This window comes from Dothidotthia symphoricarpi (genome assembly GCF_010015815.1).
Source record: "Dothidotthia symphoricarpi CBS 119687 unplaced genomic scaffold P153scaffold_17, whole genome shotgun sequence".
Taxonomy (NCBI): Eukaryota; Fungi; Ascomycota; class Dothideomycetes; order Pleosporales; family Dothidotthiaceae; genus Dothidotthia; species Dothidotthia symphoricarpi.
The window spans coordinates 770,470-797,442 of NW_022985024.1; the positions used below are offsets into that span (position 1 = coordinate 770,470).

At 52.0% G+C, this 26,973-nt stretch overlaps 11 protein-coding genes across 11 annotated transcripts; 6 read left to right on the forward strand and 5 right to left on the reverse strand.

Annotated features, from left to right (window-relative positions):
• Window positions 1-893: 893 nt before the first annotated feature.
• P153DRAFT_359550 (uncharacterized protein) lies at window positions 894-3,543 on the reverse strand (the record flags this gene model as incomplete). The annotated part of the gene is made up of 4 exons (XM_033666874.1): window positions 894-1,041; window positions 1,093-2,090; window positions 2,138-3,282; window positions 3,420-3,543. The coding sequence occupies 4 exons, from the start codon at window positions 3,541-3,543 to the stop codon at window positions 894-896; spliced, it is 2,415 nt and encodes an 804-aa protein (XP_033520969.1).
• A 1-nt stretch (window position 3,544) lies between these two features.
• Window positions 3,545-4,477, reverse strand: P153DRAFT_80448 (uncharacterized protein). Its single transcript, XM_033673415.1, has one exon. It carries the CDS (start codon window positions 4,159-4,161, stop codon window positions 3,631-3,633), a length of 531 nt encoding a protein of 176 aa, XP_033520970.1. The 5' UTR covers window positions 4,162-4,477; the 3' UTR covers window positions 3,545-3,630.
• A 2,120-nt stretch (window positions 4,478-6,597) lies between these two features.
• Window positions 6,598-10,914, forward strand: P153DRAFT_369274 (ras GEF). Its single transcript, XM_033668722.1, has 5 exons — window positions 6,598-7,613; window positions 7,665-9,959; window positions 10,010-10,226; window positions 10,273-10,543; window positions 10,597-10,914. Exons 1-5 carry the CDS (start codon window positions 6,975-6,977, stop codon window positions 10,622-10,624), a joined length of 3,450 nt encoding a protein of 1,149 aa, XP_033520971.1. The 5' UTR covers window positions 6,598-6,974; the 3' UTR covers window positions 10,625-10,914.
• P153DRAFT_369276 (uncharacterized protein) lies at window positions 10,529-11,008 on the forward strand. The gene has a single exon (XM_033668723.1). The coding sequence runs from the start codon at window positions 10,638-10,640 to the stop codon at window positions 10,830-10,832; it is 195 nt and encodes a 64-aa protein (XP_033520972.1). The 5' UTR covers window positions 10,529-10,637; the 3' UTR covers window positions 10,833-11,008.
• Window positions 11,009-12,017: 1,009 nt separating this feature from the next.
• Window positions 12,018-13,276, forward strand: P153DRAFT_388615 (glycoside hydrolase family 16 protein; the record flags this gene model as incomplete). The annotated part of the gene is made up of 3 exons (XM_033670764.1): window positions 12,018-12,075; window positions 12,164-12,579; window positions 12,629-13,276. 3 exons carry the CDS (start codon window positions 12,018-12,020, stop codon window positions 13,274-13,276), a joined length of 1,122 nt encoding a protein of 373 aa, XP_033520973.1.
• Window positions 13,277-17,004: 3,728 nt separating this feature from the next.
• On the forward strand, window positions 17,005-18,093 carry P153DRAFT_80531 (uncharacterized protein). Its single transcript, XM_033673416.1, has one exon. It carries the CDS (start codon window positions 17,199-17,201, stop codon window positions 17,892-17,894), a length of 696 nt encoding a protein of 231 aa, XP_033520974.1. The 5' UTR covers window positions 17,005-17,198; the 3' UTR covers window positions 17,895-18,093.
• A 1,222-nt stretch (window positions 18,094-19,315) lies between these two features.
• P153DRAFT_297675 (uncharacterized protein) lies at window positions 19,316-19,999 on the forward strand (the record flags this gene model as incomplete). Its single annotated transcript, XM_033664169.1, has 1 exon — window positions 19,316-19,999. One exon carries the CDS (start codon window positions 19,316-19,318, stop codon window positions 19,997-19,999), a length of 684 nt encoding a protein of 227 aa, XP_033520975.1.
• P153DRAFT_369281 (uncharacterized protein) lies at window positions 19,946-21,574 on the reverse strand. Its single transcript, XM_033668724.1, has 2 exons — window positions 20,082-21,574; window positions 19,946-20,035 (listed from the first exon to the last, which is right to left on the reverse strand). Exon 1 carries the CDS (start codon window positions 21,478-21,480, stop codon window positions 20,137-20,139), a length of 1,344 nt encoding a protein of 447 aa, XP_033520976.1. The 5' UTR covers window positions 21,481-21,574; the 3' UTR covers window positions 19,946-20,035; window positions 20,082-20,136.
• Window positions 21,575-22,456: 882 nt separating this feature from the next.
• Window positions 22,457-23,531, reverse strand: P153DRAFT_369282 (uncharacterized protein). The gene is made up of 2 exons (XM_033668725.1): window positions 22,826-23,531; window positions 22,457-22,770 (listed from the first exon to the last, which is right to left on the reverse strand). The coding sequence occupies exons 1-2, from the start codon at window positions 23,377-23,379 to the stop codon at window positions 22,647-22,649; spliced, it is 678 nt and encodes a 225-aa protein (XP_033520977.1). The 5' UTR covers window positions 23,380-23,531; the 3' UTR covers window positions 22,457-22,646.
• Window positions 23,532-24,189: 658 nt separating this feature from the next.
• Window positions 24,190-24,820, forward strand: P153DRAFT_388620 (uncharacterized protein; the record flags this gene model as incomplete). Its single annotated transcript, XM_033670765.1, has 2 exons — window positions 24,190-24,693; window positions 24,746-24,820. 2 exons carry the CDS (start codon window positions 24,190-24,192, stop codon window positions 24,818-24,820), a joined length of 579 nt encoding a protein of 192 aa, XP_033520978.1.
• A 618-nt stretch (window positions 24,821-25,438) lies between these two features.
• P153DRAFT_369284 (uncharacterized protein) lies at window positions 25,439-26,518 on the reverse strand (the record flags this gene model as incomplete). Its single annotated transcript, XM_033668726.1, has 2 exons — window positions 25,953-26,518; window positions 25,439-25,901 (listed from the first exon to the last, which is right to left on the reverse strand). Coding segments are annotated over exons 1-2 (602 nt in total), but the record flags the coding sequence as incomplete, so codon positions are not given.
• Window positions 26,519-26,973: the final 455 nt, after the last annotated feature.

Sequence of the window (26,973 nt, forward strand, 5' to 3'; positions counted from 1 at the left end):
GTGATATAGCGAGTGGCTGTGTTGTGGAAAGCTGTGTTGAGCTGTGATGCCGTGCTCGAGAGCTCCATCGAACTTTTTCGGCGAGTGAAATTTCGACGCCGCGTCCGTGCACATGCTTGGCATCTCGTGCGCCGCGTTCTCTACGCATGAACGACCATACCCCATACTGATCGTTTATATCTGCACATGCTAAAGCTGCTGATAGGACTTGTGTGAGCGTGCTGCACGCTATAAACGAAGATCATGTTCAAGCAGAGTATGGACATCACAAACACTATATGTGCAGAATCCGGACTGTATCTCCAGTAAAGTATGCTTATACATTGACTATTCTAGGTGCCCGTTCACTCCTGCATTATCATCATCAATGGATTACCAGCCGAACTTCGACTTCTCCGTCGCCGCGAAGAAATCAGATACTTGGTATATGCAGAAGGAAACAGTCCCATCCCAAAAGTGTAGGAAAAACAATAACAGACCAAACAAGCATTATCGGAAAACGGCAAGTCGCAGCCTGCGGTGAGCCGAGCCGAAGGCAAAACGCGCTTGGGGCCAGCCTCCAAAACTTGTTCAGCAGAATCAATGGGTATGAACGAGAGGAAAGATATTAGAAGAATGCAAAAACGTCAAGAGCCTAAGCCCAGAGAGGTGTATGGAGACTGGACCAGACTGCCCCGATGCGCCGTGTCACCCAAATCTTGAAAAACCAAAACAAACAACAGATTCAACGCACGCAGTATGCACCAGAAAAAGAGACACTGAACTCCGAGCCATGCTCCAAAGAGATGACCAGGAATAAAAGAGAAACCAGGCCCACAGTCTAGGAAAGATGAGATGACGAGATAGGAAAGATGGCGAAATTTCAACAGCAGCGTACTAGAGAGGCCTACTCCCTAATAAGCCATCTGCATTTCGAGGACTTGAACACCGCCAGTAGTCATTGAGGGTGTGGCAGATCCAGACCTGGACGACATTGCGTCTTCGTAGCCGACGAGGGCTTGAGAGTGGAGTTTGAAGGATTCTCCCATAAGTTTGGTGATACTATGTAACGTTAGCATCGAGTGCCGTTGAAGATGGATTGTATACACATACCCCCAGACAACAACTTCATCAATCATGCTACCCCACAGTCGTGCCACTGTGGAGCTCAGTTTGGCACCGTAAACATCGACAGAATCGTCATCAAACAGGTTGCGCAGCTTGTTGTACATGGCGAGTTCCTCCTCATTGGCAGGCTCTTCGTCATGCTCCAGGCGGTAGAGCCAAAGCGTAAGGATGACCATCAGGTCCATCCCGGTAAGAGGGTGCTCGATACTCCAGTTGGTCGCTGATGTCCGTGCGACCCATCGAATGCCTTGTACAGCTGCGACCTCAATGCAGTCAAAGCACTCCTGGATAACCTTGATCATCTCCTGCGATCGTTGAACCTTGTCGCGAGCATTAGTCATGGCTGCAGCGACTTCGTACGAGTCGTGGTAACGTAGAGCTTCCTGGATAGATTTCAGATCAACAACAAGACGAGCCCTGGTGTTTCTGTAAAGCGCCATGGCGTTGAAGATCAAAGGATGCCCTTTGTGGGGAGCGCTCAATTGAACCACAACTGTCTCTGGCTCGCATAGCTCAAGCGACTTCTCCCAAGTCTCCAAGGCGAGTCTGAGCTTGTACTCGGTGACGACGTCCTGGAGGGCCTCGGGACTCCGCTTGTGATACCAGACCTCTAGGAACAAGGCGTTGATCATAACTCGAGTCGCGAAGGCGCTGTAACGAGCGGTCTCTCCTTGGAAGAGGTTGTCGTGTGCCTGGCGGAAGGTGATGATCTTCGACGCCGCCAGACTCTCGCACCATGACTCATCGTCGATGAACTCCATAGTCCAGAGAGTTTCTGATGACGGTAGTTCCAGCGTGTCGAACTCATTAAATCCCATAGCTGGCGTATGATTGTACGTCAAAGTTAGGAGCCCAAAGAAGATGTACACGGCATAGTATGTTCGTCGACATTGCTCGTCAACTACCCACTCCTCATGGCTGGGCTGAGCACCCTCACGGGCTTCTGTGCGGATTTTGAGCTCATAGCGGTTTCCTGCTACCATCTGTAACGTGTGAGTTGGGGATGTCAACGATGGAAGGATGCACTTACATTGGCGAGGAGACTTTTGATCGAGCAGGCCCACTCGAGACCCTTGGGGTCACCACTCCAGCTGGAGAAGATCATGTTGAGCAGGGTGCTCTGCATGGTCCACAAAGGGCACTTTCGGGAACTGAAGTTCTCCTTGTTCTGCAGGAACTGGTTGACGAGTACCTTGGACCCGATGTGAAGCATGTAGGCCTGGTCCTGGTCGAAGATGTACAGGGCACCTATCGACAGCACTGCCAGGAGCAGAGGCGCCGACACCTCAGTGGGGTTGAAGGTCGCTGGGTGCAGGAAGGGGAGGTGGTGGTGGAACAGGTCGAAGTAGGTCTTGAGCAGACGGTTGAGTGTGTTCAGGCTGGGCAGATGGAACGTCTCCAGCAGCGCGTTCTCGCTGTCGTACTGCTTGATGTTGTCGTATATCCTGGCGCACTGCTCCTCCGACTCGAGCTGCGGGGCCCTCGTCATGGTCAGAGCTTGGCTGGGACCAGGCGACTTGCGGTAGTCGACGGGCGACACGGGACCGAGCATGGACGGATAGGGCGACAGGGCGCCTGGCGTGCCGAGGTTGCCGCCGTTCATCGACGGGAAGGTCGGGGCCAGGGTCTCGCTGCCCGACATGGTGCGCTCCATGAGCGGCGGCAGCTGGTGGGCGTGCGTGTTGAGGGCGGCGCCGTTGAAGGCCGACGTCTTGGACTCGGGCTGCGGGACCATCGAGTCGCGCCACGGCATCTGCGGCAGCATGTTCTGGCCCGGGGCGGTGTAGGGCACGGGCGGCTGGTCCATGATGGAGGGGCCGATGGGCGACATGACGGGCTCGTGGTGCTCGGGCACCATCTCGGGCTCCTGGCTGGCCATGGCCTTGTGGTGGAAGTCGGTCATCAGCATGGCGGCGGCCTCGATGTCGACCATCTCGTCGCTGCTGGCCTCGATCTGCTCGAGCGTCGAGGCATCGAAGGGCGTGGGCGTGGCGGCCGTCTTCGAGGGGCCGGGCGTCGCCTCAGCCGCCTTGTTGTTGGTGCGGCGCTTTTGCTCGCTGGGCAGGGGCACGCCGCCGTCTTTGGCGTGGACGGTGCGGTCGTGGCGCAGCAGCAGGTCGCGGCGGACAAAGGTGCTGCGGCATTTGAGGCACTTGAACGGGCGCTCCTTGGTGTCTGTCGGTGAGGGGCAGTTAGCAACACTGTCTCCATCTTCCCCGCAGCGCGACCACCACGCGAAATCCCGCATCAGTAAACAGCTACCCCGCCTCCAAACATCGAGCTCCATCTCGGAACAACAAAAAGTCACTTACGAGAGCGCTCGTGGCGGCTGCGGTGCTCGCTCCTGCTGAAGGCGCGGTTGCAGAACTGGCACTTGTACTTCTTCTCGGGCTGGCCTGTTTTCCGCGCGGCGGCGGGGGTTGCACTGGACACCATGGCTGCGGGCACGCGAACGAGGGGCAGTCTACAGTCGTCTCGGGCCTCTGCGATCGAGTGGTATCGATGGCCGGGCGCGCGTGGGCGTTAAAGCGTGTTGGTGGGCAGGGTGAAATAGCTGTGCTCTTCTTTCATTCCGCGAAAAGTGCACACACGAGACAATACAACACCGGGAGAGCCGGTGATAAATAGAGAGGGGGGAGCGACGGCGCCTGACAGTCGCGTGCGCAATGGAGCAATGTGGGAGGCGATGGGATGAATGGATGCTGGAACGACTGCGCGCGACGGCGGAATAAGGAGACAGCGTGCGCGAATGACCCCTCTCGAAATCAGTCGCCACGTGACCCAGGTGGCTGGACTCTTGAATCTTGCATCTTGGATTATTACGGGCATGACTACGCTAATTGACGCGCATTCCACACGGTCAAATACAGTTTTACACCAGAGTGACATCCACGTAGCCGTCTCACCATGCGCTCGAGTTGCCCTTGCCGTTGATGTTGATGTTGATGTTCCCCATTGCAAGACTCGAGCTTCCTGTTCCTCGTCCTCTACCCGTCTCCGTCTCCCACCATGCAATCCAAACATCTCCAACATGCCACCCTCACTCACCTCCATTGCAAGGGCTCAACGTGTTAGACCGCCTGGAACCACGATACTGCCGCGCCCGCCTGCAACATGGCAGCTTGCTGTCCAACGGTTCTTCCTGCAGGAACCTCTTTGAGAAAGGTTGCGCCGTACGACATGCTGTTAGCGGAGTCGACACTCCCAGTAGCCAGTTGTTGCACGCTATCAAGAACAAGCGGTAAGAGACGTCAGCCAACTTTTGCCTCTTCGAGGTGTAGTTCGTACGGGCGCCATTTACAAACGCATCGGATGCAAAGCGAGGCTCACCGCCTCACGATTCAGCGATTGGAGCAAGCGCCATAGAATACTTACACAGCATCTCAACGATACGAACAAGACCTGTTTGATTTCGCCATGGCCTGTATCAATAATTGATGACGACCTTTCAAATGAAAAGGGGCCGCTTCGTTCGTTAAAAACAAGTACAATGACGCAAACAACACCCTCTAACTTTCACCAACGGGCGCTGCGTTTACAAGCAATCTCGAGACGACGCGATCGCCGGCCGCATTTACTCGTTCCTGGAAGCCCATCCATACCCTCGGGCTAGCATCCCGTCCCCCGCGACCCACTTCGCGACTGCTGAGTACCGGGTCCACATGTGCAGTAGACTGCCAGACACATGCAGAAGCTGCCTGCACCTTACCTACACAGCTTCACGAGTGGGGTACTTCTCTGGGTGCTCTGGACATTGCACAAAGTCCAGGCAGTTGGATCGCAAAGTCGAGAGCTTCTCACCTCGGCGAAGAAAACCCTCACCGTTACCCGCTTCAAATCAGACAGCCCGCCAGATGCCCCGCCAGTCTCTGTTTGGTCCGGACGCATGGCGTGGCCCGCAGTCCATGTAAGAGCTAAACACTGTTCCAGGCACGGTGTCGGTAATTTGACAACTCGTCGCCCCTCACCGTCTTCTTCATGAGACACCTCGAGGTGTTCAACAACCCATCCTCAAGCCCCTCCCCCTCTTGCTTATCGTCGGGAGGGGCAGTTCTTCCAGAGACCCCCGCGCTAGAGCGCTTTCTGCAATGCTCTGGAAGGAAAGAGCCGCCTTCTAACTCGTGGTTTCATAACGAATTGGAGGCTTTCTTCTTAAGACACCACGGGATGTTGCCGTTCGCCGAAGGCTCGGATCATGTCCACATAATTTCATGATCCCGTCGGTAGACGTTGCATTTGCTGAACCTTTACTTGTTTCGACTCCTCCATGTAACAGTGATGACATTTGGACCAGTGCTGCATTAACATCCTCAGACACAACATACAGCTTTTCTGCGTTCTCTTTTTCGATATTGACTCGAGTGCCTTGTCACGGAAAAACGCGTGTTGTCCATCAGCGGCGTGGTTTCTCTTGACGATTCAGTTGCTGTTGAGTCGGGAACCTATTCCGACCCCAGCACACCAGCGTCGCAGAATGAATGTGCCCGCTTCCACGCGACACAATCCATGCATCTTCAAGTCATGAATGCCACTAGTCATTAACGTCTTCAGCTTTCTCTCCGAGCTTCCATCGGGCCTTTTCTGATGAAAGCTTCTTGTCTGCTGTCGAATCGTGCACTGGAAGCTCACCTGGCTGGAAAGTCTCATTTCCTGACAAAAGTGAACGACTTGTGTGTGTGCGATTGAACATGAACAGTTATAACGTCAGACTCACTTCAAGACAGCATGCGCCAATCAAAGAACAATCACGAAGCCCCAGACCCTTGATACTTGCTGCGAGCATTCGTTAAACCTTCTTCGAGGACTGAGACAAGAGCGGTGACAGGCGCAGCACGCGTAACACTGAGAGTCGAGGATTGTTGTCGTCGTACGAGCAACATGCATGACATACAGACAATTGTACATGTCCTCGACAATCACGGTTCGGCTTCACCACCATTCAGGAAGGTATGCTTGATATATTCCAGGGCCCTGTTTCAAGGTCTCAAGATCAACGAGATGAGCGAGTCGAGCAATGTTCTAGATTGGCACCTGAATGCCTCACGTCCCCCGTCCTCTTCGTATGCCTGTGCATGAACCGTGCAATCCCCCACCACGACCCGCTGCATCAACACAACCAGGGCTTTTCTTCACAATAACGGCCCGTCTATCTGTAAGCTGGGTTGAGGGGAAACAGCACAACAGAGGCAGATTTTCGCCCAAGTTAGGTGCCAGTGGTCCTGGACAGGGTCACTAAAACGGCCTCAGCACGGGGCGCCTGCCGTCTGATAGATTGCGCGATATGCATATGATTTGATCGTGTAATTGCAGACGTGCAAATCAGAGCGTGCGTGCGTAATGGGCAGTCCAAGCAACATTTACCCTAATTTCTGCACGACGGACCTGGTCTTTGTACGATTCATCGTTGGCTATTGCATGCTGCAACTCACGTGCTTAGCTTCCAAGGTTACATGAGCAGAGCCAGGGTAGGGTGTCCACACTACACGACGCCTCAGCGACCCGCCCTGGTGTTGCAGTTTCTTCTCACCACAAGCCCTCTCGTTTTCGTCTGTAGCTATACCAGAGAGCCCGTTGCGGAGATCCTATTCGCTGCGTCGTTCTCCAAGGCGCGAATGTGAGGGTTCTGATTCGCAAGCCGGTGCGCCTTTAGCCCAATTGCATCCCCTCCATCCACCCCAGCCATAATACGCGAAACGTCTGAACTTCTGGAGTCGGTCGGGCATATCGTGAGACTCGACAGCCCACTGCTGGATCGCACCCGTCTCCGTCTTCCGGCTGCAGCACGCACAGAAGAAGTGCGCGTGCAGACTTGAGGGGCCGCGTCTGCCTTGGATCCCCGCCGCTACCAGAGGCTCGCACCTTCCACCATGAACGGCTTCAACGGCACCGTGTCGCCAGGCGGCATGTATGTGAAAGCGCTCTACGACTACGATGCCGACGATCGCACCAGTTTGAGCTTCCGCCAAGGCGAGATAATCCAGGTCATTACGCAGCTGGAGAGCGGCTGGTGGGACGGAGTGATCAATGGCGTCCGTGGCTGGTTCCCGAGCAACTACTGCGCCGTGGTGCAGCGCCCGAGCGACGACGTGGAGAATGACCGCAATGGAGGCCTGGGCGACGACGAACACGACGCGCATTCGGTGGGCGGAACCGACTACACCAACTCGGACACGGAGTCATTGAGCGGAAACGACACCATCCTGCCCATGGAGCGCAACGAGAACAGCAAGGAGGAAGAGGCGGCTTTCTGGATACCCCAGGCCACGCCGGACGGGAGGCTCTTCTACTTCAACACTCTGACAGGCGTAAGCACCATGGAACTGCCGCTGGAGTCGCCCTCTGCGAACGAAAACGGCCCACGGGACCGCGTGAACGTCTTCATCCCAGAATCGTCACGGCCGCCCGCCGACCTGCTAGGCTCCAGATACAACGCCGAAGACACCGACGATGAAACGTCGGCTTCGGACTTTGAGGGATACGGGGTCAAGGGCTCATACGGCTCCAAGGTAAGTACGCCGTCACCGCCAGACGGAACTGTGCTGACTTGAAAATTGCAGTATGGCAGAAAACGCCTGTCCGACGGTGTATCACCAGCGACGTCAATGGAGTCTATGAACACGGGTCTTGCTGCGAGGTCCTACGACGCGAACGGCACGAGCTTTTCGGGTGCTGCAATGCCTCCCAATGGTACTACAGCTACCTCGTTCGCGAACAACGCTCTCAGCGGCCCACCACCGACCTCTGCCCAGTCACGACGTTTCTACGACGACATGAATCCCGTACCTCTAACCTGGAATAGGATGGTAGACGATATGCGCCGAGCGATCGAGCGCTACCGACAGGCCATAAACAACAGCGACCGCTCTGAATTCGTCTCGAGGGCTGAAGACATCTCTGACCACCTACGATTGTTGCTTGCTGCAGGTTCAGGAACAACAGATAACCACTCTGGCAACCCTTCTATCATCTCTACCAACAAGGCCCTATATCCCCATTTTCGAGAAACCATGTCGAGATTCTCCAAGCTGGTTCTATCTTCACATATCGCGGCCTCTGACTTCCCTCCTCCAGACTCATATTCAAAGTGTCTCAAAGAAGCGGATGGAGTTTTGAACGGAGTATATGGCTTCGTCGAAGTCGCGCGCCAACAGCGCGGAGAAGAAATTCCTCGCCTCGTGCCCGGCTTCGTGTTTGGCAGCAACATTGGTGGGAACTGGCACAATAACGGGTCAGATACACGGGATACTTCGACATCCATGTCCTTCATAGACCAGGAAGACTTTGAACCATCTATCGAACCCACTGTGAAGCTAGATTCTCGTATTCTAGAGCGATTAGAAGACATCAAAAGACTCATCGTAACAGCCGTTCGACGATTAGACGAGCAACTGGTCGTCAGAGACAAGGTCGTCACTCACCAGAGGCATCAAGCAATCGGTGATCACATATGTACCACGGCAATGAAGCTACTCGAAGTTTGCCGACCTTGGACGTCCACAATCGAATCGATCAATCTCAATTCGATCAACTCGCCGTCTCAAGGGCTACAGCTGATTGAGTTCAGCGTCCAGAAACAGAAGACATACGATCTGGCTTCCGAGCTTGTGATTGCATGCCAAGGAGTAGCAGCACCTTTAGGGGATGAGTGGGCAGAACTACGCGGAGACTCTCTGGAAGATCGAATCAACGCCGTACGAGCCGTCCTGCGAGATCTGGAAGGGAACATCTCGAGTCAATACGGGCATCTACAGTACTTGTCGGATGCGGTACCTATGGCAGACATCAGTTCGCGAACAGACTCCATCATTCCACGTACCGACCCTCGGAGAAACACAGACACTGAACTGCCAAACTCTCATGCTCGAGGACCATCTGGAACCCTTAGACCACTACTCAAGGACCTACCACAAGCTCACACGTATAGTGAAGGCACCGCTTTGGACGTGGTGGAGCCAATTCGATCTGCGAACAGCAACAAGAAGATCAAGGATTTCTTTGGCGAGGTTCCAGTGATACCACAAACAGCTGTAGAAGAGACTCCCGAGTACCTGAAGCTCGATCATGAAGGCGAAATCTCCTACGACCACAAGGCCGACCCACCTCAACTACGGGGTGGTACCCTCGCAGGACTCGTGGAGCAACTCACTCGTCACGATCGCCTAGATCCAGCATTCAACAACACTTTCCTCCTCACATATCGGTCTTTCACTACGGCGCCTGAACTCTTTGAGATGCTGGTCAAGAGATGGAGCATTCAGCCTCCTCATGGCCTTGCAAAAGAAGACTACCAGACTTGGGTGGACAAGAAGCAAAAGCCTATCCGGTTCCGCGTCGTCAATATTTTGAAGAGTTGGTTCGACAACTATTGGATGGAGGGTAATGACGAGGAAGCCAGGATACTCATTCAAAGAGTGTACAACTTTGCCAAGGATCACGTCGCAACTACAAGCACACCTGGTGCGGCTCCTCTCATGACCTCTGTCGAGCAACGATCGCGTGGTCCAGATATGCCAACGAAACGTCTGGTTCTTACTCTGAGCGCCTCGACACCTCAGCCGATTCTTCCAAAGCATATGAAGAAACTCAAATTCTTGGATATCGACGCGACTGAGTTCGCGCGCCAGCTTACCATCATCGAATCCAGACTGTACGGCAAGATTCGACCGACAGAGTGTCTCAACAAGACATGGCAGAAGAAACTCATTCCTGGCGAGCCGGATCCTGCTTCTAACCTGAAGGCTTTGATTCTTCATTCTAATCAGTTGACAAACTGGGTGGCACAGATGATTCTAACTCAACAGGATGTCAAGCGAAGAGTGATTGTCATCAAGCATTTTGTCAACGTTGCTGATGTAAGCCAATCCTACTCACACTCGCTGCTCATGTGACTAATGCGCTGTAGAAATGCCGTCAATTGAACAACTTCTCGACACTCACATCTATCATCTCTGCGCTGGGGACAGCACCTATCCACCGTTTGAACAGAACATGGACTGCTGTCAACCAACGGTCAATGGGTGTTTTAGAGAGCATGCGCAAACTTATGGGTAGCACCAGGAACTTTGCGGAATACCGAGATACACTGCACAGAGCGAATCCGCCATGCATTCCCTTCTTTGGTGCGTATAAATAGCAAACGGTGCGTCTTGTTGCTGACAAACCCAGGTGTCTATCTCACCGACCTTACCTTTATCGAGGACGGCATCCCGTCCCTTGTGAAAAGGACAAATCTTATCAATTTCGCCAAGCGGGCAAAGACGGCTGAAGTGATCCGCGACATTCAGCAGTACCAGAACGTGCCGTACCCACTGCAGCCCGTGCCGGAATTGCAAGTGTACATTCTCAGCAATATGCAATCGGCTGGCGATGTGCACGAAATGTACGAGATGAGTCTGACAATTGAGCCGCGCGAGCGCGAAGACGAGAAGATTGCAAGGTACACCACCTCTATCCTCAAGCCAGTGGGATTGCTAATGAGTTGATGGGTAGACTTCTCTCCGAGTCTGGATTCTTGTGATGATACCCCCACGATGCGTTTGATCGATCCATGTTCACTGATTGCCCCGGCGTTGGGTCACTCTTGGCTATGCTATGGTAATGAGATCAAGACGCTGTTCTTATTCGGCGTAGGCTACTTTGTTCTGCAGCATTTCTGCGTAGGGATTGGCGCTGCTTGGATTGTGCTTGGAAATACAGCACGGGCTGTAGGCTCTGACCTCTGGTAGCATATTCTATCTGGCTCAATATACACGTCTGAACCGTTCTCTAGACGACGCGATGCGACGCTGGAGGTTGGTAGTGGCCGACTGAACGGCCCTTTATAACTCTGTTTGATTTTCTGGTCTGCGCGCATTGTGCACGAGGTCACGGACATGAGTAGTCGACGCACATGATTATTCTTCACGCCCAGCTGCCATGGTGATCGTGATACATTCCTGCTCTGGAGCGAGAAGTTGCCGAGCCATGCCATCACTAGCGCAGTCCCTGCCGGCCTTCTGATTCGCTTCACTTTCGAGGACAATTTCAAAAAGTCTCTGTCGTCACCCCTGAGCACGCGTAGGTTGTGCAACCCTTACACCAACAGCCGTTGCATGCTGGCGGTGCGCGGCAGAGGCGTTTTTGGTGTCATATCTGTGGTTGCAGGGCGTGCGCAGTCTTGCATGATGGAGGAGATGCTGTGTGTTTCGAAGTTTGCAAGGCGCAAAATTTCGCTCGAGATTGCTTTCCTGCCCTTTTTCCCCAGAAAACAACTGTGCTTGCCGTTGCCCTCGTGCCCCCCAATTTGACAGCCAAGGGGGTTCCTTGACAGCTGCCCTGGCCCCAGAGCCAATCAAGCAGGTCAGAGGTCGTGCGGATCGTCATTGTGAGAGGCGGTCACCACCACTCTCTGTGCATTCCGCGCCTGAACCTAACGGGTACGAGCGTGAGGGGTGCTGAACGGGCATTGGGGGTATTAGAGTCGATCGAATTGGCGGTGCAGGACAGCTTCCACCAGGTGCAGCGTCGCGGCTCCCGAGCGCGCTAATGTGGGGGGGCGCTCTTGCATGTGCTGCGCTGCGTTTTGCGCGTTCCCAGGTTGATAAGAGCGAGGCGGTGGCTTGAGGGCGTTCCCACGCTGCTGCTGGATCCCGGATGTTGACAGGTGACCCGATTCAGCACCGGTGCAATTCCAAGAGCTGCTAGGCTCCCCACTAAAGCTCGTGTCTTTATTTCGGCGCGTCCTGACGAATCGCCCTTTGGGAAAGACGGCAGCGCTCTGACCACTCGCGAGTGGCTTCTTCTAATTGCTGCCCTGCGCCGGGCATACTTGTTACTGTTGATTCCCGCCTCTCTTGGACTTGCTGTTGGTCTTTTTACACATTCGCTAAACCTCACCCATAGTCGCTCTCTACAGCAAACCAGCCAGAATAATGTTCCGTAATACCTTGGGCGCGCTGCCCTGGCTGCTATTCGCCGTTTCGCGTTTCGGTGCGTACCTGTCGCTGTTTCAGCTCCGTGCTGGGATGGCGCTTCTTGCTGTTGTCGCGAACGTGAACTGACCAGCCGTGTCTTGTAGCCAACGCCGCCTGCGAATGCGGCTATTCGCTCAACAGCACAACAGACGCAGAACATGCCGTCTTCACAGAACTATTAGAAAATGATTTCCTGCACACGGACACGAAGAATTTGACACAGTATGGATGGCGGCCGCAGGTGTACAACGTCTCGACTGAGAGTTCACGGGGGCCCTTTGGCAAGAAGTTTGAACTCGACAACATCGTCATCAACCCACTCAAGGACGACAATGCCTGGTCGGGGAACTCGAAACATGGAGGCGATGCTGGTCTGGAGTTGTGGGTGTCGAGCAACACGACGGGCGGCTACGTGCAAGGGGCAGAAGTGGTATCGGTCAGGGACGACGCGCTGCTTGGGAGCTTCCGTGTGGGCATGAAGATGTCGAATGCGTCTGGAACCTGCGGCGCATTCTTTTTCGTATGCAAACACCACGTGCATCTTGATGAATATGGCTAACAACCTGCAGTACCACAACAACTCGCAAGAAATCGACATGGAGTTCCTATCGACACAGTTCAACTCATCCGGAGGCTCCGTCAACCTTGTACTGCAAACCCCCGAGTCCGTTGTCCACGGCTACGACGCTTCCGGCACACCTGGATTCGAGGTCCAACCTTTGCCCTTCCGCCCTGACGGCAAGTTCCACGAGTACCGCTTTGACTGGACCGCAGACCGTGTAGCCTTCTACGTCGACGGCGAGTACCTGCACGAAATGACCGAGAACATTCCCAACGAGGGCGGCGGCATGTTCTTCAACCACTGGAGCAATGGCGACCCCAAGTGGTCTGCCGGTCCCCCCGAAAGCGACGCCGTCATGACCGTCTCCTACGTCAAAGCCTACTTCAACTCGACCGACACCGAACGATCGCAAGACGACTACAAGAAACGGTGCCCCAAGTTCGACGCTTCCAAGGTCTGCCAGATTCCCGCGCAAACATCCGCCCCCGATGCGTCTACCGGCACAGACGGAGCCAAGACGTACTTCTTCTCGACGGACTCGGGCAACAAGGCGGTTGATCAGACCGTCTACAACGCCGCAAGCCCCTTCAGCGTACCGACAATCTCGATAATCGGCCCATTACTGGTCGCGTTGTTCAGTTGGTCGCTAGCTTAATGAATTCACCAAACATGCCATACTACATGGTCCCATTCCACACACACACATTTTCTCCCTCTCTGTCGCGAACATACACCCCCCATACCCTAGACTCACGATACCAAAACAACGTTCGAGTCGGGCTTTACGAGCGCATGAAATTAGGCGACGGCGTTTTGTTTTTCGGATAGATCTTAGCATCACACTCATTTGCGACATTTTTCAGGCACCCCAGCGCACCGACTCAAGACACTTGCCATTTACCTTCCCGCCCGGGACCACGCCAATCCGGACGCGCGCCACTGCTGGACCTGTTTTTTTCTCTTTCTTGCTGGTCACTCTTTCGCACTTCTACGAAGTGTCTACCTTTTTTACACCCTTTTTTGTATATACCTTTTTTGCTGTACACCGCTAGCGCTATTGTCTTTTTCGTTCTTCTTCGATATCCAGCAGTTTTTTGCACACTCCGCATACGCGCTTTTAGTTTCTTGGGGTTGGGGCTTTTGGAGCCCCTTATCATGAGGTTGGAGAGGAAAGAGGAGGATGTTGTTGTTGTTTTTTCCACCCGCTGGGCTGGGTTTGTGTTTCGGGTCTGAGATGGGTTGATACCATCTGTCTGTCTGTCTGCTGTCTTGCTGCTGCTGTTTGGATCACTTGCTCTGCCTGCTACGGCCGCCTGCGCTCTTTTTGTTACATCTTCTCCCACGCTGTCCCTACTACCTTATCCTACATACGAACACTTTTACTCTACCTACCTGCTAGAACTATCTCACGACCAGCGTCGCGGTTAGACAAAACTACACTACACAAATACAAAGTTTAAAAACAAGATTTTGGTCATTTCGTTCTTTGTTCTTCTCCTTCTTTGTTGTCATTGTTGTTTTGGTTCCCCACTCCCTATCTCCACCTACTCCCCGCGGCGCACTCTCGGGATTATCCTGCATAATCCTACCTCGTATCGAGCTTCTGGACTAAAGCCCCCTCCGGCTTGGTCCGACGCGTCGAAATTCCCAGTTCTGGGCACCACATCTCGTGATTCCCGCCACGCTTCGATGCCACGCGGCCGTTGTGCGCGTCGGTCATCACAACGTCCCAGCCCTCAGCCCTCAGCTCTCCCCTCAGCTCCGCGTTAGATTTTCTCGCTTGCCCCATCCTCAGCCTCAGCCCCAGCCTCAGCTCCGGTATTTTTCTTAGTACACAAGGCTAGGCAGACCGAGTCAGGAAACAAGGCTCCGTACACGTGCGTCCATAGATGGAAACATAAGCAACCAGACAAATACGACGGATGAGTATTTTAGTGCTGTACGGGATAGAGTAGCATCGTGTGAGTGTAGCTCGCTCGTAATCTTTTTCCTTTTAGCCGTGCACAGCCCCGGACTGGACACGGTTACGGGCGCTTGCCTTGCGCGATGGCGGCTGGTGACACGACGATACTACCTACTATGTATGGTGAGGGGACTTTGAGTTTAACGGACTTGTCGCCGCATAGAGAGCATAACATGGCATAATGTGGCATAATAATGTCTTGCGCAGGAGTAGTAGGTAGGAGGAGGCAGAATTTCACGAACAAGGCAGCTAGTGTGCGTGCGCGCGTGCGTCATTTCCTTCCAAGCGAGCCCGTCGTGTGTAAACGTAAACGTAAACTACCGGGCAACCGCTCTGTTCGTGCTGCGGAGAAAGCGATGGTGGCATACTTGCCCTGGTAAGAAGAGATGAGTCGGTGTAGGTAGCACTGTCGTCCCATTTCCAGAAAGTCAGGTGATGTCTACTTCCCACACCCCGGCGGTGGCTGACACATTCGGAGATAATGAATCGCGAGGGGCCGGTCGCTCGGTGGCTGTCATGCAGGCGATCTTTCGATGTGGACGTATGTGACAGGCAAAGTACCGGCGTCGCGTGTGTGTAATAGTGAGATCTACCGAAGTGGTGGATTGGGATCGTCGGTTGTTGGGTGAGATGATCTGCTTTGGCTGGACATGGGGGGTGGGAGTATCTGTGCGGAAGGAATTATCTTGCGCGGGTCTGTTTACTCCTGATTGATCGCTGGTTGACTGGCTTGGTCGTGTTTTTCTATCTGTCTGGGTGTATACTAGGTACCTACATTGATTGCATCACGTCATATCAAGCAAGCTCTTCGTTGTCTAGGTATTTCACGCTTGGACATACAGTTGAAAATTGCTCAATCTACACTGCGCCGCAGTGACTAAAAACTACGATGGTCTCTATGCTCCTGAGTACTTTGATTGGCTACTGATCCTGCCAGCAATACTTACCATTCGGCAGGTACACGGCACGTATGCATTAGACCCATGCTATTCTTGTGCGACTACCAAGACGCTATTGATTGCACAAGCTTTTCTAGCGCACGCCTCGTCGTATCAGGGGTCGTGTAGAAAGGCTTGATTGCGGTCCTGACGATCGCAATGCTCTTGTGGAATAGGCTCGGCAGGCTGTGTCTTGGTTGGTGTGTAAGGAATGGATAGACGACTTGAAGGGGTTACTTTTTTGCTCATCTAAGCAGGAGACTCAGGACTCGGCGGTGTAGTCGGCGATACTGTGCCCAGAACTTGGAACCGAGAAAAAGCACCGTTTTTGGGGGGCCTAAGGCGTATGTGGACTGGCTCGCGGATGGTGGAAATACCGAGACGTGGGATGTGAGGAGTATGTCAATAACGTACGATACCAAGGTAATGAAAAAGCAGAATGCGTTACAAGAACTACAGGCATGTATATGTAGAGCTCAGGGAAGTCCTTGGGGTACAGAGAAAAACAATGTCTACTATGTGCGATGTTAGGCAGTGTTGTTTATCCAGCGAGTGACCTCATTTGTCGGTATCAGGTTCTGCTGGGAGGCTAGATGGCACAAGGATGCAGAGGGCTGATCAGTATTTGGAGGAGAGAAAGGGGAAGGGCCGGTTGATTGCAATCAAATGCATGAGTAATAATGAAGCGCTCAGATAGATATGCTGGTTGACGTGCGGGAAAGATCTGCTGGAATGAATCTTGGAAGTACAAGACCATATTCGTATCGCCATTGCAGATCGTTCTGGCAGATTGATAAGATACGAAATATTGAATGAGCATTGCTCCCAACCCTCCACAAGTCCAAAAGACGAGGAACGAAGGTAGGTCTCAGACGGTACCGTTATGTGCTGCATCGTAAAGAACCAGGTACCCGGATACTCGTCAACTTACACTTACATTTTAGAGAGAAGAGCTGTGTTCGTGATGTGTTCAGGTGCGCGCGTTTAGAGAGATGCTCTTTCCTTGTCATCGTCGTAAACAGAGCCAAACATTCGATTCCTTCCTCTCTGTCTCTGTATGTTTGGTAGAGATGCTCTTCCCTTTCATGGATTCCATCTTATCTCATGGCAAACTTGGTCTTCTCTCGTCATCCATTACACGTTCTACTTCCATACCGTATTTCCGATTCACTTGCTCTTGGTCTTGTAGCGCGTCACTTTTTGGACTTCGTCTTGGGAACATTGTACCTCGTAACCTTAAGTCACCCTTTCGTAAATCTTACTGTTCTCTATACCATTCGACATTGAGATTTTCGGCTCCGAGACCGTTCACTGCCTCGAAGCATCGCTTTCACTCACACAACGTGACGCGGTATTCAGAACAGATATTCCACTGACAGGCTTGTCTCGCGTTTTCTACTCAATTGCTGCGAGATTGAAGCGCACCTACCACAACCAACGTGACGGCTTCTGTTACTTCACGAAATGCATACTCCCACTCTTGTCACGCTTCTCTTCCCAGCCCTAGCGGTGGGCAATCTCTTCAATAGCCATGCACTACCGACAACGATCACGACGAGTGCGCGTCCTGCCTCAGTACCGACGCCAAGCTCCCCTACACCAACACCGACGCCCGGTCTGCTTGTGTTGGATGGCTTGGAGTGAGTCGAAATCCCGGATTGTGACATAGTTCCCGCATGCTGACGTCTCTCAGGCTGCGTCGAGCACCAGATGTGGTCTTGATTAGGGCGGCACATGGTGCTCACCCTGTCGTTGCGAATCCAGCGGTTCCCGCGAACCCAGTCATCCCTGTGCCCGCAATCCCTGTTGACACAACCGTTCCCGTGCCTGGAGCTCCTGCGGATCCAGCAATTCCCGCTCCAAAGTTGCCTAGTAATACCGTTCTTCCGGTCAATTCGATTACGCCTGGTCTTCCTTCAGCAAACCCGGTTGCTCCCGCCATTCCTCCCGCTGTCAATCCCGTCGTACCCGTCGTTCCTCCTGCTGCCAATCCCACTGTGCCTGCAGTACCTCCTGTGGTCAACCCCATTGTGCCTGCAGTACCTTCTGTGGTCAACCCAATCGCACCTGCGATGCCTCCTGTCATCACTACGACCACTACCCCACCGGCTTCGCCAAGCGTCAATAGAGACTTCGTAAGCGTTCAGTGGGTGGAGTCTCGAATCGGCACATCTCGGACATGGATACCAAAGACAATCACGTATAAATACCACGAGTACGTGACACAAGCTCCTCTACCAGGAAAAGGAGAGATCGGCATGGGGACGCTGACGAAGACGGCTGTGATGGGTGCAGCACCTACACATCCGCCAGGCTGGTTGAGAGGTGTCGCTGCTGTCGTGGGCGTTGGAGTTGCAGGTATGGTGGTATAAGCTGAGACACGACTCGACGTAGAGATTTAAGACAACGCATCACTAGCGCACGATAGCGGAGACTGAAGAACAGAAATCGGACAGAAAATTCACATGAAAAGAAAGATGGAGAAACTTTAGGCGCATCCCGGGCAATGCTTAATTGGGTTAAAGAATGCAAGATGATGAGCGATGGTTACACGATATACCAGCTTGTACAACAGCGATACGAAAACAAACAGCACGAAAAAGATCGATCTTTCTCGAACACGAATAGAATCATTCCAGAGCTTTCTTGCATGATCCCACTTCTTCCTGATGAAGCATGGCTTACCGAAGGTGACACTGTTGATGCATCAGTTAGACAGCAAATCCGAGATTGCTCCATGCTCGGAATATGGCGACACTTGCAAAGCTTTCATGCCCCTGTTTGAGCCATCTTTGTTCGAGCTTGATGCGTGGAGACGAAAATAGCGATTATCACACCACCGCATCGCAGCTGCATGAGATAAACTGATAGACGAAGAGAACAACATCGGACTGTGTGAACGGAGAAAGCGTTTGATGGTTGAGATGCAAGGTGGATGTGAAGTTGGTAAGTAACCATACTCAAAACGACACTTGGAGTGGACATGCCTTCAATGACCGACCCCGCAGCTCAAATTGTCTCCACGACAACATCGGCACACGCGACTAATCCAGACATCAGTTCTGGCGGTGAACAAAAAACAAGAGGCAAGGTTGGCGGTGCACAGAGAAATTTCTCAGACATGTTGGGACAAGAGATGGAGTGATGCGCCCAGAAATGTGGCGCGACCTCATGTATGCATCTGAGCGTTATCAGACGACCCAATCGGACCAACGCTGCTATTGGTCACTGACGACATTCGATTGCTGCTCCTTGAGCTCAACTCGAACAACGTGATTTCTGTACGTCCTTCTTGTCGAACATTATATAAGTTCAGGCGAGATCGCGGAGTGTGTTCACATCATCCGCAATATTCCCAAAAGCATCAGCAATACTTACATTTATCAACCTACGCGCTTACCCGATATCGAACAACATCACCCGATTAGGTTTCGACTTTTAAATTCGTCAACATCAAGCGGTGTGGAGTACCATTGTATATCTCTATATCTTCCTGCATTTGTCAGAGTTGGTCCCATTAATACGAGGGCCGCCCAAAGACCTAAACGACCCAAGTCCATCTGCCTCGGAAGGATTACAGGGAGCCAAAGCAGCTATGGGTACCTCCTTCTACTACGCCGCACACTTCAATTCCCACATGACCCACCCGATCCATAACCAATCCTTCAACAACACATGGGTACATCCCTTGCCGACCGTTCAGCCTCAAGTACCGCAACTCCCTACAGTACCAGCGAAGACCGAAGACATCACATCTATCACCCAACGCCAGTCTAACGCTTCGAACGGGACAATGGATAAGCAAGAAGACTCGATCTTTTTCCGTCTACCAGCCGAACTACGGAATCAGGTCTACGAAGCCCTCCTCTGCCCCAACACCCTACAATCGAAAGACCTGACTCATGACACGAAAGTGCCAACAAGCGGCCAAGAACCACTCTACCCAGCCATTCTATCAACATGTCGGAGGGTCCACGAGGAAGCTACCGATCTACTATACACATCACACTTCTTCCACGCACATCCCTCGCTTCTGACCTCACTCCCGCATCTCACACCTTCTGGAAGCCCAGTCTTATGTAAAAGCGGCATTGAGAAGATCCAGCGTTGGCAACTCACACTTCGACTCGACACCGATCCGCGCTTTACAATGCAGCAAGCCACATCCGCTTTCTCGAACGCTGAGTACGTTGAGATCCGTGTGTGGCAATCCACGTTCGATGCCTGCGATTCATCGGTTTTGAAGCTGTTTTTGGGCGTTCATGGGGTTCGCATCGCTAGGGTGTGTGGTAGTGTGGAGCCTGAGTTGGCGAGGTGGTTGGAAGAGCGCATGATGCAGCCATTAGAGAAGGAAGAGCGAGATCTCTGTCACTGTGTGGATGAAACAAGGGAGATACGATGCGGACGGTGTTATAAGAGGATCGATGGATGTGGGTCGTTTGAAGAGAGAGATGCGTGGCGATTTGGCAATCGTTGAAGAGAAACATGTTGCGTTTGTGTATTATAGAAGAGCCTTGGATTGTCAGCATTTTGGACCTCTCAATGGAAGCGATACATACAGAGTGAAATATTCTTTAGTACTGTGTAATCTTCTGCATTCCAGTATCCTGCATTTCAGACGATGACGTACTCCTTCATGCCGTATTTTTCGAGATCTCTCCATGTTGCTTCTGGGGTTGCGTTCTCCATGAATTCATGTCCTAACTTTTCGAGTTGGGGAAGATGTGCCATGTTGATCATTTCGTAGCCCCGTGGACCTGGTCGCAGAATGAAAGGCATATTGATGCCAAACAAACCGACGAGTTGATCACCTGAGCGAATGCCGTTGATACGATCTGGATGATAGACTTCACCAATTTGACCATCTTCTGTCATGAACAAGGTATAGCATGCTGTTCTTGGTTGAAGCCTGAACCACCCTTCTTCGCGTAAGAAAGGGCCTTCGTGTATGTATGTGTTGTTTGACTGCTGCGTGTCGGCTGCTTCCTGAACTTCCTGTAAAGGGATTGCCTCTCCTACCATCAACGAGAACAGTAGTTCTGGCGCTATACTCTTAAGTTTCGCGACAGTGTTGTAGAACTGAAGCAATGAAGTTGCTGAAAGATAATGGGATCGTCCAGATTCGTCGCGTCGGATTTGCATGAGATAGCATGCGGAAGTTACATCTATGGTACCCATATGCATTCCGGTTGTATACAAAGTTTTGTAGTCACAACAAAACCTCGCAACTGGTGTATACTCATTGAAGAATCTGAAATGGAGAAGTTTATAAAACGCCGGGTTAAACTTTGGTGAAGAGATCCACTTATGTAACGTCGTCGAATCCCCATTATCTTGGATAGTTATGCTCCAGTCAGGGACCCAAGAAGGTAAGTCAGATAGCTTTTTTGAGAATGACTCGTCGCCCAAATACGAATCATGCAATGACTGTGCGTATACCGTAACAAAGCTTTCAAGTATCATGGTGGCCGTGATCTCGCAAAAAACTTGTTGAACAGTCTTGGAATAATCTGGTGTTACGAATAACCTTGGGGTGTTGGCTACACCTAGAAATCCATATATTTTGTCTCGCGGATCAGTTGCACACAGGTGGTGTGACAAGCACACACAGTAAACCAAATCCAAGTCACCCTGGAAATACAGCTTTCTGATCTCTTGTAATTGCTGAACATGTCTTGCACCATCGAAATTCCCACAGCCGAACCATGTACTCAATGGCCAGCTGTTTTGGTCAGAGTCCTCCGGCATATCGCTTGATACCTGCTTCACATCCCCAGAATTTGGAACTAGATGGCCTGTTACATCATCCTCTATGTTCTCAGAATCCTCCACCATTCCTTGTGAGTTGTTTATCCAAGCTTCTTCCATACTCTCAAGTACCTTATCCACGAAAGTGGCCAGCTGAGACCAGAGCACGGTATTCTTGCCTAAGTGCATAATTGGATCGTTTTTTGCCATCGCAAGTTCCTGGACAACCCAAACTCGTTTAAAATATGGCCGACAGCACATGTCAACAAGACTGTGTAACATCATCGTCCGACCGGCGAGCGAGTCCGGAATTTTGCCGTCTTTGATATAATCGAATGCCTGAGGCCAGTCATCACTATCTAAGAATGTCAAACCCGGCCTTGAGGCTGTGTGTATGGCTACCGTTTTATCTTTGGGAGAGAACTGCCCAATCGACCGAGAAAAAAAGTTAGAGATTCCTCCCAACCTGCGTTCGTTGATGACATAGATATGGCCAAGGCTGACAAGACCGAGCCACACAAGGACCTCGCGCGCCCCGGAGTAAATTCCCTTCATGAGTTGAACTTGATGATTGCGTTCCCTGATATTGTTTTGATTTATGCACAAAGCATCGACCCACAAGGTCCTATAGCCAGTCTCGAACCGAAGGTGACGAAGTGCACAGTCGAGGTTTGCGGTGATCCACATGCCCATGCCGTTGACGCGTGCTTGGAACGGGCTAGTCTCTGTTCCCCAGGTATACGAAAGGGCTTCATATTGGAGCTTCTCGGAGAGCGTGCCGCGTTGGAGCCGAATGTTGATGAGATCGTCGAATCGGCCTGGTGCCAGTTGTATCAGGCGGATCTCCGTTCCTTTCAGTGGTTTAGGCGAGTAAGGCGATGTTCGCGAAGCGAATCGAGTATGGGGGTGTTGTCTCCCCATGAGGGAAGAATTGGTATCGAATGTCAACTGGCTTGCTCTGGAGAGGAGTGTAGAAGGTATGGAGACAGTAAATCAGAGGTTGAACCCTCACTGCCTTGCACAGCCCACTTCCATGCATGATTGCAGCAAGGCTGACACGCAATTTCATAGGCCAACGAACGCTAGAGATCTGAAAACAAGCGCCTTAGGACGAGAACCGGTGAACACCATCAGTGAAGATAGCCTAGTGGGCTCTTGTAAAGCTGCGCATCTACAGTCACGCAACATGAGAATGGAATTAGTCTCAACCCATCCAGGTTGCTGCCAATCGCACATGGAAGAGGGTAGAAAGACGCGTGACCTGATCAAGCCGTTTTCAACCGCTGTCTTATGTGTTTTCTGCAATGACAAGCAATACCATAAGCGTTTGTCTGCGCTGTACTATCTCTACGTGTGTGTGTAAAGTGGCATGTTAGCTAGTTCTTTATATTAAGATTCTTGTCAATGTCCATCCGCAAGAGTTTACCATGCCATATGGAACCATCATCCTTTTTCGCATGAAAATCATCCACTGGCACAAAACCCTGCGATATGTAGAACCTGTCAAGCATTAGACGCAGTAGACAACAAGACTTTGTGCATATTTAACACATACCCCACAAGTCTTTCCCCGTTCCCTGCCCAACAGTCACAGTAGACCGCCGCCTTTCCTTTTTCTAGAGCGTACTGCCTCACTCGCTGTACCAATGTCGCTCCAGCTCCTTTGCGCAGAGCACCCGCGCGAAAATCGCTGACCATGGTGGACAAATAGATATAGTCAGCGCGCTCAATAGCCGTTCGTACATATGCGTCCAAATTTTGCTGTTCCGCAACGTACGAGGGGAACGACCCCGTGGTCATTGCGGCTGCAACTTGGAGCATTTGCTGATTGGCTTTGTCTCTTCTTGTTCTCCCGGCCACAGGGTCGAGGCTGTCGTCAACGGGCACTTCGGCTACGAAAACAGCATCATTGTCGTTGGTGCCAGATCGAGCCTTCTCCACTGCCACCCGTGTGCGCTTAACATAGGTCTCTTGCGTCGAGCGTGGCTCTGAACCCCATTGCATCCCACTACCGGTGCTCGCTAGGTGCGGAAGAGCCGAATCAAACGCCTCGAGTATGAAATCTGCATCCTCTGGGAGCGCCTCGTCGCGGATATGGAATGCAGACATTTAATAGTGAGTAAATGGAGGTGTTTGATAGAGCTAGGGCTTGAGTACAGCTATTACAAGCTATGCGACGTCCCAGTCGACCGCAATACGAGATGGCGAGAAACTACTCTAGTGATTGATGAAAATGGCAGGAAAGGCAAGAGCCAAAGGCGGCAGCCACCAGGCAATGGCTAGGCAGCAGCGCGCGCGGCTGACTGTGGAAACTTCTAAAGGTTTTCAAGCTGTGCTACATTTGGCCTCATAGCCTGAACTGTAGCATGTTTCTACACACATCATGTGTAGAGCGGGTATTTCGTTAAGCACCTATATTTTTAGGAAACATGGTGAGTGGTGAGAGCGACCTGCTGCCTCCACTTCGGCGCGTACAAAACGAACCGCACGCTTGGCATCCGCAGGAAAGCTCCACACTTCGGCGCCCATCCCGTCGTTCGCATAAAATTAACTCCTACATAAAGTTTTATCCCGAGCATTGCAAACTTTCCGTTCGCGCCGTTGAGTACAAAGCCCCGCTGTGTTGCCGCCTGGATTCATTCAACCTGAAGCACGCCGCAACCCCGCATGCGCAAACGCCGAACCTCGCAATGATCGCCGGCAGGAATAGAAAGTCCAACACAACACCGCGCGTAGAGAGGCGGCACAGTGAGCCTCCCATTTACGTGCAGATGAACCCGGGACGCCTATAAGTGTAGCGAGAAGGTCTCCTTTGATAGCACCATCTCATTCTCGTGTTCATTCATTCTCGTGTTGTTCATTTGTTCTGCATTTGTTCTCTTTCATTACTTAGTTAAGCCGTCGACCTCACATATCATCATGTCTATCACACGCACCTCGCTCGCTACTGTCTTGTACAGCATGTTGTCTATTCTGCACCTCTCGACCTTGGCTGCTGCTTATGCTGTGCCCCCTTCTAAAGCTCCATCTCAATCTCCGTTCTCGACGAACAATATGTGCACTTTCACGCTGTTCCACAAGCAACTCTGCTCTTCTTTCACACAGACACAAAAAAACTACATCCAAATCAACACCATCTACGACCACACCAACGATATTACAGTTGACGTCGCGCTGCATCGCCCGAAAGAAGCGTTCAACAGCTACACCGAGGTATCGCCGAAAAGCGTATTCGCGATTGAGGGATTGTTGGACAACACAAGTCTGATAGTAAAGGGTGAAGATGGCAAAGACGAAGTCACATTTGAGTACGCCGCCTGGAAATGGTCGTCAGAAGACAGGAACGGCGATGCATGGTGTGACGTCTCGGTGTGGGATGCCAGATGGGAGACATGCGGGGATGAAGGGAGTGTAAACCCTCGAGTAAGTTTTTCGAATCATCACAAGCAACATACAACATGCTAACAGATTACAGCAACGGATGATGCAGTGCGCGTTCCCATGTGACGTGGTCGCCGAAGAGGACGAGACTAGGATCGAGTTGGTATGAACGTAATGGAAGAGCGAGACAAGACTAGAATGCTTCGAACACAGCGTAGACACCTCCGCAGGCTGGAAATCTATTACGCGTATATACCGTGGAAAGATGTTGCTTGTTTCATACCGGGACACAGCTCCGCGCCAAAAGCAAGACTTAGATTGATCAATACTATCACCCTGGCGGTGGATTAGATGAGGTCGAATACGCACATATCACCACGCCTCTAGACTTGTAAAAGAGGGCGCTATGAAATACGAGTGAGTGTATGTGATGACGGAATTTGTGAGCCGGTTAATTAATGTATCGGGATCGTGTAAAACACATGTACCAACCAGCTCATCATCCATTCCTACTTACTCGGAGCCTTCTTCCTTCGTCTTGAATCTTCTCGCTTCCTGGCAACTGATGTCCTGATTTGATCAAAGTACCTGGAGTTCAGTTGAGAGATACTCTAAGGTCCCCTTCAAGCAATTTTTGCTTTTCTGCGCACGGTGGGACTCGACGTCTAGCTAGATCGACATACGTAAGATTGAAAGATTTTGCTTGTTTTGAGAGCTTTGAACATTGGCTGGAGGAAGAACACGGTTAGCTGTAAGTTGAACAAGCCTCGAGAGTTGAGTGATCATATGTGAAATTGGAACTATTCGGTCATTGAGTCATAATAATACCATCCAGCCCAGTCATAAACCCAACGCAGCAGTACCATGCTTTTGCATCGAGAAACCAAAACGCCATCATTCCCACTGCTTAATTCGCCACCTAGTTATAGTACCCACCCTGGTGGGGCTTCTTGTTCTTGTTCTTCATCGCGTCTTCAGCCTTGCTACCGAGGACAGCGCCTGCTATGGCTCCAAGGATGCCATGCCCGCCCATCTTGTTACCGCCAAATGACCCCGCGGCACCACCGGCAAGCGCGCCCATCAGGCCTCGGTCACCCTCGGCTTGCATGTTTGGGTCTGTGGAGCCGTATTGCTGCTGGCCGTACTGCTGGTGCTGGCCTTGTGGGTACTGATCTTGGGCGTAGGCGCCTTGCTGTGGGAATTGGTTATGGGGTTGTGCGCCAGGGTAGTTGCCTTGTTGGTTGTATTGTCTACAATGTGTTAGAGATATTTATAGTTATGAACACGTGGTGATAGCCTACCCTTGATGTTGCTGCTGGTAAGCGTCACCACCGTACTGCTGTGCTTGACCATGTTGGAAGCCTCCTTGCGCCGGGGGACCGTACTGGGAGTTGTAGTTTTGCTGCCCGCCGTAGTAGTCCTGCGACTGTGGTGGCTGCTGGGGCGGGTAACCGGGCTGTTGGTAGCCGCCCTGGTCGTAGCTCTGCTGCGGGTATGGGCTTTGCGACTGAGGATATTGCTGGTGTTGTTGATGTTGCTGGTATCCCTGGTTGTACTGATCGTAGGGGCCTGACATTGTGAAGGTAGTGTGGTGGATCTTTAGGGCTGATGTGTGAAGTTTGTTGTCTATGTTCTTGTGTCGATACGATGAGGGGTGGTTTGCGGGGAACGGAGAATGCGGAAGGTGTGATTGACGTCAGACGGATTAGTGTTGATGGTTGATGGGATGGAACACTCGAGGAAGAACATCAATTCTTATACACCTCACCTGCCGATTGCCGCGACCTCATCCGACCTGATGACTACACTCAGCCACCCTATCGTGGGGCGCAGCAAGCGAGCGAGGAACCTTCGAGCTGAACTCAGCCTCACAGCCAACCAAAAGATCAAACGCAAGCTCTCCGGCTACAACGGCCTGTTCGCTTCAAGGAATCAGCGCCTCTTTGTCTTTCTCAGCATGCGTCATGTTCCCATCCTACTACTGCTTAGTGGCAACTACTAGAGAACGATTACTAAAATAATACTCGGGGAACAACATCTTCCGAGCTTTCCGGGCTTGGCTTCTCTCTGCAAATCTCCCACGCCTCTGGGCTTGATTCGGCTCAACAGCATGCAACACTCTAATGCCTCGGCGGTTCTTCGCAGGTCTCCGACGTCGCGCACCCAAGCGTCTACTGCTGTGCCCCCTTCACTTGCTAAAATCATCCAAGTATGGCAGCTCAATCGCTATTAAAGTCGTCACACCGCGAGGCTGTCTTCCCGCAATTATTCCAAGGGCGTTGCCTATATAGCATAGGATGTTGGGGAAACATAACGTACTGC

What these genes read in the sequence shown, in the direction of transcription:
- P153DRAFT_80448 (XM_033673415.1), bottom strand. Translation starts at nt 4,161, where the DNA reads ATGGAGGTGAGTGAGGGTGGCATGTTGGAGATGTTTGGATTGCATGGT.
- P153DRAFT_369274 (XM_033668722.1), top strand. Translation starts at nt 6,975, where the DNA reads ATGAACGGCTTCAACGGCACCGTGTCGCCAGGCGGCATGTATGTGAAA. An exon ending in AGGGCTCATACGGCTCCAAG is followed by an intron (nt 7,614 to 7,664) that starts GTAAGTACGCCG and finishes TGAAAATTGCAG; the next exon opens with TATGGCAGAAAACGCCTGTC. An exon ending in GAAGACGAGAAGATTGCAAG is followed by an intron (nt 10,544 to 10,596) that starts GTACACCACCTC and finishes GTTGATGGGTAG; the next exon opens with ACTTCTCTCCGAGTCTGGAT.
- P153DRAFT_369276 (XM_033668723.1), top strand. Translation starts at nt 10,638, where the DNA reads ATGCGTTTGATCGATCCATGTTCACTGATTGCCCCGGCGTTGGGTCAC.
- P153DRAFT_80531 (XM_033673416.1), top strand. Translation starts at nt 17,199, where the DNA reads ATGCTGACGTCTCTCAGGCTGCGTCGAGCACCAGATGTGGTCTTGATT.
- P153DRAFT_369281 (XM_033668724.1), bottom strand. Translation starts at nt 21,480, where the DNA reads ATGGCAAAAAACGATCCAATTATGCACTTAGGCAAGAATACCGTGCTC.
- P153DRAFT_369282 (XM_033668725.1), bottom strand. Translation starts at nt 23,379, where the DNA reads ATGTCTGCATTCCATATCCGCGACGAGGCGCTCCCAGAGGATGCAGAT. An exon ending in AACGGGGAAAGACTTGTGGG is followed by an intron (nt 22,771 to 22,825) that starts GTATGTGTTAAA and finishes AATGCTTGACAG; the next exon opens with GTTCTACATATCGCAGGGTT.